At 39.9% G+C, this 10,016-nt stretch overlaps 1 protein-coding gene across 1 annotated transcript; it reads left to right on the top strand.

Annotated features, from left to right (window-relative positions):
• Positions 1–2,043: 2,043 nt before the first annotated feature.
• Positions 2,044–3,389, top strand: LOC111400197. Its single transcript, XM_023027623.1, has 2 exons — positions 2,044–2,430; positions 2,502–3,389. Exons 1-2 carry the CDS (start codon positions 2,044–2,046, stop codon positions 3,387–3,389), a joined length of 1,275 nt encoding a protein of 424 aa, XP_022883391.1.
• Positions 3,390–10,016: the final 6,627 nt, after the last annotated feature.

Here is a 10,016-nt window from a genome sequence, read left to right as displayed (position 1 = left end):
GAACTGGTTATAGGTCACACTTCGCTGTTCACAGATCATATTGTATAAGAATGTCAACATGTCATAGATCAAATAGAATTGATCACGGATCATTGATTTATGTCCACAGGTCACATGTTATAGTTCATAGGTCACAAGTTACAATTGACAAGTCTCATATCAACATTCAAAGGTCAAATATCAATGCCAAACATTCACATGCCATTTTGCATAGGTAACAGTTCAAAGTCTACAAGTCACAGATCGAAGAGAAATTGGTCACAGGCCATTGAGTCAATATCATAGATAATAGGTCAATGTCCAAATGTCACAAATCTAAGAGAACTTGTCACATACCATTAGATCAACATTATAGGTAATAGTTTATGTTACGCCCCTCACCAAACCGCTTCGGCACGATAGAGCCACTCCTTCGCGAGGCTCCACATCTCATTACGAAGTGGTTTCGAAACGATGTCAACCTCGGCCGAACTCTAACTTGACGCGCTACAAGGCACATATGTCACAAATTAAATTTGGCAACCGAAGTGACTGAAGCGCTCCCCTGAACCGAAGCGTTGGGCACTCTAAGGTGCTCTCTTAAAAGATGCCTTTGCCACCGGTTTTAGAAGTCTATTGGTGCCAGGATCCTCTATAGAGGTGACATCTTCATGGGCCTAGTTAATGTAACATATCAACTTTATGTCAACTCAATTCCGGAGAATTAATTACTTGCCCACTCTAGAAGCAAGTGATTGACGCCTACGAGCAGACGTCTCACACCGTCAGATGCATACACGTGTCACACATCCAATGATACTCCTCATCTATAAATACCCAAGGTTTGGTAAGAGACAAAGGTAATGAAATTAATACTAGACTTAGCTCTCCACACAAGAAATATTTATTTTCCTCCCCACTCTCTTGCATGATTCGAGCACTGTTCCGGTCACCGATCGTTGACTTGATCGTCGAAGTGTATGCGGCCACCCCCACCCCGATGGTTTCGACTGTGTACTTCTGACCATTCGTTATTGTGCACAAGGAGGATTACGTGGAGTGGCTATTGATTGACCATGTGGAGGGTCCATTTTGTGAAGTCAACAGATTGGCGCCGTCTATGGAAAGATTTTGTCCAAGAGTTCCCAATTTAGCACCCAAAAAGCCTTTGGAGAACCATCGACTTACCCTGAGAAAAGGGGTGTTTTTGAAAAGGATTAAGTCAACTTACAATCCAAGTTCTTAACACCTTGAAAAGGATAAGAAAATGAGTTACAGCAATAAGGATGCAAATCACGAACTAAGGGACGCCTCTGAAGAAGAGGTGCTCCGAACAAACATCACACACCGGATATCCCATCACTGGCGTCGTCGAGGTGACAAAACAGTAACACTAACTGAAGGAATGGCTCAGATAGCTGCAGGTATGAAGGACATTGTGGCTCAGAATATAGCGATGCGCGAGTTCTTTATGCAAGCCCAGGGTCAACAGGGCTGCACCCAGCTCAAGGACAAAACCCATCATCTCATGCCTAGGGTCATTCAAGTCACCACAAAAAATACCCCATTGAGAGAGAAGTGGGAGTAGATATCACTTCCTATTCCTAAGGCACTTACGTAACAGAACCATAGATGGGAGAAAACTTTTCACCAGAATACAAGCCTCAAAGGTCAATTAGTGCCTTTGACCGGATAGGGCGAAATCCTAGCAATAAGGCCCGCTCCATACAGAGGTCAGCCCCGCATGTGTAAAAGCAGAAGCAGGAGCAGGAGCAAGAAGAAGAACAAGAAGCACCCCCTCTGTCTAGAAATAGGTAGGAGATGAGAAACCTAGTGTACTGGGACAGTCGGGGAGGGGCATCTCTACCTTCCCAGAATGCGTCAGAGAGAGAAGGCTCTGAAGGGCCATATTGCTCTTACGAAATTGATGATGATGATAACAACCTCCATTTCTCTAGAGAAATCTGAAGCTTCCCAATACCAATAAACTTCATGCCCCTTAAAATCCCTAAGTATGAGGGAAAAGGGGACCCACAGAAGCACCTCACAAAGTATATAACGCAAATGAGCCTTAGAAGAGCCTCGTCGGCACTGAAATGTAGGGCCTTCCATCTAACCCTCACCGGAGCTGTCAAAGTATGGTACAACAGGCTACCACCCTTAAGAATCAGAAGCTGGCCAGACCCGAAGAAGGCATTTCTAAAACAATACCACTCTCGTAGGAAAGTGGAGGCCCCAGTGCAATACCTACAAGATATGAGGCAAGCTTCTAACAAGACGATGAAAAGCTATCTCACCAGATTCACTGATAAAATCACATACTGCGAAAAAGTCACGGATAGAGAGGCTCTCTCAGCTTTGAAAGGAGGCCTCAATATGAATACTTTGTTCTGGAGAGGCGCGCAAAGCAAGAATCCTGGCACTTATGACGAACTAGTTGAGATGATAAGGGTGGAAATCGTCAATAAGGAGATGATTGACCAATAGAACCGTGCAGCTCAGGGACTTTCTTTCCCTTAAAGGCAGATAAGTCAAAGACTAGCGACACACCTGATCACGCAATAATAGACTCAAACAGGTCACACAGTAGCCCCACATCCGGACAGGTATTGGCTTCAGCCACACTGAATGCAGTACCGGTATTGACATATGAAAATGCCCCTGCCAAAGTAGGGCCATCTGGAGGAACAAACAACAACCGACGTAAGATGAAGAAGCAGACAAACAGGCCCCTAGAAGGGGCAAAGTTCTGCACATTTCACCAACTCTATGGCCATGATATTAGTAAATGTAAAGACGCACCTCGGTCCTCAGATCAAAGCAACTCACGCTCTTCCAAAAAGGCTCATTATCATGAACACCCCCACAGGGCCGCTTCTCCCAATAGGGAGTCGAGGCGACAAAGGGATCAATCACCTCGAAGGCGAGAAACAAGAGAGAGATCTCGAGGAGAATCTAAGCAAAGGAATCAGGCCCCAGCCAACGGAGGCGATACTATCCAAGAAGTTGATACCATCATTAGAGGACCTCACATCGGAGGCAATACCAGAAATACACAGAGGAACTATACAAGAGAAATGAAAGACCCACCAATGATTACGTACATTGTCAACCAGTCCCAAACTAACAGAATGGCTCCAATCACCTTCTCTCAAGAAGATTCCCAAGGTGTTTATCATCCCCACTGCGATGTGTTGGTAGTAAGAGCCATTGTGGCTCGGAATGGACTCAAGCGCATGCTTGTTGACAATGGAAGCTTGGTGAATATACTGTTCGGATCAACCTTTGACAAGATGCAGATTGAGCATGGCTTGGTTCCATGGCCGACGCAATATTTAGATTCACTAGTGATAGCATCATCCCACGAGGACGAATCACTTTACCTGTTGAGATGGGATCAACACTTTTAGTGGCTCATTACTTCATGGAATTCTTAGTGGTGGATCAAAGGTCAGCTTACTACGAGGTACTAAGCCGACCAGCACTAAAGGACCTTTGGGCCATGACCTCCATTCACCATTTATGTATGAAGTTCTTGACTGAGCATGGGATCGCGACGGTCCGAGGCGACCAGATGGGCTCGAGATCATGTTACCTCAATTTCCTACGAAAATCTGAGCCGCATTGTGAATGTGATAATAACCGATGTAACAAATGAAGTCAACACGGATGTAGAGATGCTTGACTCTCCTAAACAAGGGCAGACCCCCGAACAGGGAAAGGACGTCAACATGATTGAGGCCCCTGAAGAAGGGCACCCTCTTGATGAATTAGATCCTCGGATCATTGAGTCTGAATTGAGTGCAACTCCTATGAAAGAATTCGAAACTTTCCTACCAACTCTCAAGATCCCACTCAGGTCTTGGGAATAAGAAAAGCTTTGCCTTCTGAGATGAAAGAAGAACCGATGAACTTCCTAAAAAAGAATTTGGACTTCTTCGCATGGAAGCACGAAGACATGGTGGGAATAGACCCAAGGGTCAGCTGCTACCACTTGAATATCAACCCCACGTGCACCCTGCATCGGCAAAAGAGGTGAGCCCTCAATCCAGAAAGATATGAGGCGCTGAAGGAAAAAGTCGACAAGCTAAGTCGCAACGGCTTCATCGAAGAAGCTATTTATCTGAAGTGGATATCCAACCCAGTGCTTGTAAAGAAATCCAGCAGGAAGTGGAGGGTATGCATTGACTTCACCAACTTGAACAAAGCTTGCCCAAAGGACAGCTTCCCCCTCCCAAGGATAGACCAACTTGTGGACTCCACCGTTGGACATGAACTCTTGAGCTTCATGGATGCTTACTCAGGGTATAACCAAATACTCATGTCCCGACCTGATAAAAAGGCCACGTCATTCATCACGGACAAATGATTGTACTGCTACAAAGTAATGCCCTTCGGACTGAAGAACGCAGGTGCCACATATCAGAGGTTGGTCAACATGATGTTCGCCGACCTCATTGGCAAGACTATGGAAGTCTATGTTGATGATATACTTGTCAAAAGCCTCCGTTCAAAGGATCATGTAAGTCATCTCCACAACATTTTTCAAATTATGAGGAAATACAAAATGAAATTGAACCCACTGAAGTACACCTTTGGGGTAACGTCGAGTCAATTTTTGGGATACATTGTGAATCAAAGAGGGATTGAGGCAAAACCTAAGAAGATAAAGGCCTTGTTAGAGATGAAGTCACCCCAGAAGTCAAAAGAGATGCAAAGCCTTAATGGAATAATTGCTGCACTCAGTCGCTTCATCTCCAAAACCACTGATAAGAGTCTACCTTTCTTCAAGATTCTGAAGCAGGGGAAAAAGTTCCAATGGATCGAAGAATGTGAGACAGCCTTCCAAGCGCTGAAGAAGCACTTGGGAAAGGCGTCCCTACTGTCTAAACCTACACCACGTGAGACATTCCTGCTTTATTTGACAGTTTCGAACGAAGCAGTCAGTGCAGTGCTTGCCAGGGAAGAAGAGGCACGCCAACGGCCAGTATACTACATCAGCAAAGCCCTGTTACTAGTAGAGACTCGCTATCCAGACATGAAAAAGCTTGCGCTCTCCCTTGTTACGGAGTCAAGGAAGTTAAGGCCATACTTTCAGGCTCATTCAATTGAAGTCCTCACCAACTTTCCACTGAAACAAGTGTTACAAATGATTGACGCTTCGATTTGACTGCTAAAATGGGCAATTAAGTTCAGTAAGTTCGACCTACTATTTAAACCCCGAAGTGCCATCAAGGGCCAAGCTCTTGCAGATTTTGTTGCTGAGTTCGTCAAAGCCCCAGAAATGGAGACAACAATAGATCCAGTAGAGCCCCCAACATGGAAGCTATTTGTGATCAAGTCGTCAGGAGAAATCGGCATCAGAGCCAGAGTCGTTCTGGAAAGCCCAGAGGGTCATAGGCTAAACTGTGCAATTAGGTTCCGCTTCAAGGCCTCTTAAACAATGTCACAGAGTATGAAGCCATTTTAGCAGGAGTCTGCGGTAACCACTCCGGTAGAACAGCCCTGGCACACAAAGTATTTCAACAAGGCTATTTTTGGCCGAACCTGAAAAGGGATTCCTGTCAATTTGTTCAAAGATGTGATAATTGTCAGCGGTTCGCCAATGTTTAGAGACAGCTTTCCCAGGGACTCTCCGTGGTTACCAACCCATGACCCTTCGCCAAATAGGGTATAGACTTCATTGGCCCCCTCCTGAAAGGAAAAGGAAGTGCAACATTTGTCGTTGTTGCCATTGACTACTTCACTAAGTGGGTCGAAGCTAAACCTCTAGCCAAAATCACTGAGGTGAACATCACGAAGTTCGTTTGGAAGAACATCATTTGCAGGTTCGGCATTCCCCACTCCTTAGTGTATGATAATAGAAGGTAGTTCAATAACAATAAGATACGAGATTTGTGTGAAGAACTCAGCATAAGGAAGGACTTCTCAACACCTCATCACCCCAAGCAAATGGGCAAGTCGAGGCAATCAACAAAACGATCGAGCACACCCTGAAAAGAAAGCTTGACACATCAAAAGAGGCATAGGTCGATAAACTTCCCCATGTCCTCTGGGCCATACGAACAACAAGTCGAACCGCAACAAGAGAAACACCTTTCTCCTTGACTTATGGAGTCGAAGCCATGAGTCCAGTCGAGGTGGGAGTCTTCGCATCATCATATAAACTTCAATGAGATCGACAACGATGAAGCGAGAGTGTGCGAACTCCATCTCCTGGAAGAAAGAAGATATTCATCCCAAGTCAAATTGACTGCGTATCAAAGGAAGATGACCCGCTATTACAACTCAAGGGTCAGAAGCCAAACTCCACGTTTAGGAGACTTGGTACTCAGAATGGTGTTCCCATCGTCAAAACCAACAAGCTCCGAAGTGGTTGGACCAAACTGGGAAGGCCCATACAGTATCGTCAAAGAGTCCCGACCTGGGACTTATGAAATTGAAGATATGGCAGAGAAAGTGTTACCTCATCAGTGGAACATTGAGCACTTAAGAAAATACTACCAATGAATAAATGTATGTTTCGATTCGACCTGCTTATGATCCACAAGATGTTGTAACTTATTCCTATCTAACTAAGCGCTCGAATTGCCCGTGTATGATTGGTGAATTCAAGTTATTTGAATCTTCAGTTCATCGTTATACTCTATGGATTATCATTTTATACCTCAACCGCTTATTGATGTTAGTAATGTTGACTTAAGCATTCATCAATCATAGTAGTACACAGTCCAACACAAGAGAAGAAGCCTTAACACTTGAAGAAAAAAAATTCAATTCATTAATATCAACTAGTCCTTGTCACATGCGTTACACGAATATTGTATTTTTATTGGTGTAGAAATTGTAGATGTTAAAAAGGAAAAAAATGTTGAAGATTTATTGCATTATTCAAGAGTCTTGGGGAGCATATTATGATGTATTACAATTGATTCATAAACATAATTATTAATTCCAACAGATATTAATATATCCAACAATAACCATTAAATCGATATGTTAATTGTCGACATCATTAGATATAGCCCAGCACAAGAAAGATTACTGAATATCCACTATGAACATCAGGGTTCAAAATTTTATATAGATCTAGTAGTTATATTAATAACAAATAGTAAAACACAAAACTTTGAGGCACAATTCAAGAATATCTCACCTTGTTGTTGATCAAATTATGTAGAGCAATCAAACTTCAAATAGGGGGCGAAAGATATATGACCATCATCATATCATTTGTTTTCACTGCAAGCAGAAACAGAGAATAAATTCATTAAAGAATTGTCTTTAGAATCCTAACTAACAATTTAGATGTGGACTGGAAAATAAAGAATATATCAATATATATTTAGCCACTTTACTTGCAAAATATTTAATTAACTCGGACACGAGATTTGGCAGTAGGTTGAACACAATCCTGCAAAAATTAGGAGAAATTAGTAATTATTATCATATTCTGTGTATAATCATTATTTAGAAATTGGAATGCTTCTGCTTAAATTACTTGATTGATGAAGGTGGTTGATTAGATTTTGATATTTTCTTATTGAATAACACACATAATTAATTATTATTCCATCCAATCACATTAAAGATTATATTAAAAGTGACTAGATAGCTGATGTATTCACTTTCTTTGGAGTCAAGACCTCTTTAAATTTAAATCTATCCCTCTTTGTTCAGTACCGTGTCTTTGCAGTCTGATTTTAAAATTTTAAAAGTAACTGTCTCTGTAATGTCTAGATCAATGTCAAGTCAGCTTAAGGACTTAAACAAAATTTATTGTTCTCTGAAGGCATCCAAGATGAAATCTATAAACAAGTACCACAAAAGGCTAGTATGTTTAAGAAGATAAAATGGACCAACTTCAAAGGGCTCTCCGTTTAGATCCTTAAAACTAACATGCAAATTGCCATTTACAATGCTATGAAATTTAAAAAAATCTTATTGTTAAGAAGGGAAAAAAATGAAAAATCATTTCTTGCATTTTGATCAATTGTAAGTCAAACATTTAAAAACCAAACATTATGATCAGTAGCCTCCTCCTCTCTCTTAAGCATTTCATGAATCATTTATCTAGCTCCATTCACCCTTTTGAAGCCACCTTCTGATCATAATATGTAATGAAATCAAGCTCAATCTAAAACCCAAATTACAAAAAATCTGAAGCTCAAACATATATAGGGAAACGCCTACCAAAGGATTTTTGCCAAAGAATATGATGCAATAATATTCAACCAAATTAAAAACATAATTGAGCAAAATGTCAAGAAATGTCATGCCAGAAATTTAAAATAATTAACAAAAACTTTAAATTCATCCCAAAAATGCTATGAAATGGATTCACCAAAAGAAAGACAAAATCCCAACAAAAGCATCGTTTTATTTGATTTTTCTTCAATCTTGTTCTTTTACATTTCGTGGTTGGAATATGGGACAATGTGGAGGAGAGAAATTTCTTGACCCTTTTTCTCTATTAGCTTCTTCGCTAGCTTGTTGTTGACCTTGCCATAACTATATTGTATTCTTGGATTGATTAAGAGAATTTGAAATAACATATAAAAATATAGGAAGAGAACAGTTGAATTGATTGAGAGAGAGAGAGAGAGAGAGAGAGAAGGGCTTTTGGAGATGGATTTGTAGTGATTAAAAAAATAATAATAAATAAAAAATTTTGTGGAGCTAGCAATGCAATGCTCCACACACTCTTCAGATTGTGCAGAGAGTTCACTTGAACTCTCCACATTGTACGAAGGGTTGTGGCACAACTTGAACTCTCCAGACAGTCCAAAGAGTTCACTTGAACTCTCCGAACTATGCGGAGGAGTTGATTTTTATTCTCTATGGTTTTCTAACTTACAGAGGAAAATATACTATTATTAATCTATATTCTCTATCACCAAAAGGCATTCGTAAACAATTTTATTTAAAAACTTCACAAAATTAGAAAATCAAAGAGAAATCTAACTTTTAGGATTCAACAAATTTGATGACCACTTAATAGATTCTACCAGAAATCTCATATTTCTACTTAAGAAAAAAAGAAGCTAAAATAAATAAATTGCTAAAAGAAAGGGAAAAAAAAGCTATATATATATATATATATATATACACACACATACTTCGGAGCAACTTCGCACAAAACGTGTGGAGTTGCTCTGTATAGTGCGGAGCAAATGTTTTTTTTTTCTCTTCTTTAAATTTTTTTCTTTCTCCATTCATTGTTTATCATCTTAAATATTATGGCATACAATAATAGTAGAGAATCGACTAAAATATACCTACACACATACTCAAATAACTGACTGCTTCAAGAATATGGACAATTTTTTCTTTTTTATTCTCTGGTTTTCTTCACCTTATTTGCCTAACCAACTTGAAGAGATAACACGAATGAGCTAAAATAGCAGTATAATCACAAACAAACAAGAAATGTACGCTATTTACCTTTCAACAACAGAAATGAAAATAAAAAAACCAAACATCATTATAAATTCAAGACGTGGGCTTTTTTCCAACCCAAGTGATCCATTAGAACCACTTCATCTTTTGTCATAATTCCTGGTTTGCCTCGTAAAATAAAATAAAATCCTTAATCTTTCGGGAATGATTAAAACGGAATGATAATACCCCTCTAAATTGATGTAAAACTACACAATAAAATCAAACCAACATACATTCAATTCATAACAAAAATCTATATTTACTTACCAAAAATCTCGTTTCAATAATTCTTTCAATTTTTCTATGATGGAAGCTTCAAACATCTGTAAAAGAAAAAAAATAGGGGGTTAGAACTTCTAGAATGTTAAGCACTGAGAAGACGAAATTAAACACCATATAGACAAAATATTTGGAAAACGAAATAAAAAAAAAAAGAAATGAATAGAAGAAAGGGGAGAATGAAGGAAAGAAGTATGGGAGGTTGCTTTGAAAAATGGAGGAAGTCAAGGAAAAATGACTGATATGGACAATTGCGTGAAAAGGAGGTGATGCGTGATGGAATTAAAGAAGACAAAACAAAAAAAAAAGGTCATTTT

This window comes from Olea europaea, chromosome 10 (genome assembly GCF_002742605.1).
Source record: "Olea europaea var. sylvestris chromosome 10, O_europaea_v1, whole genome shotgun sequence".
Lineage (NCBI taxonomy): Eukaryota > Viridiplantae > Streptophyta > Magnoliopsida > Lamiales > Oleaceae > Olea > Olea europaea.
This window is presented reverse-complemented; position numbering and strand designations above follow the sequence as displayed.

Excerpts from the sequence above, each read along its gene's own strand:
- LOC111400197 (XM_023027623.1), top strand. The coding sequence starts at position 2,044 with ATGAGCCTTAGAAGAGCCTCGTCGGCACTGAAATGTAGGGCCTTCCAT. Across the intron at positions 2,431-2,501 it reads AACTAGTTGAGATGATAAGG|GCAGATAAGTCAAAGACTAG; the intron begins GTGGAAATCGTC and ends TTTCCCTTAAAG.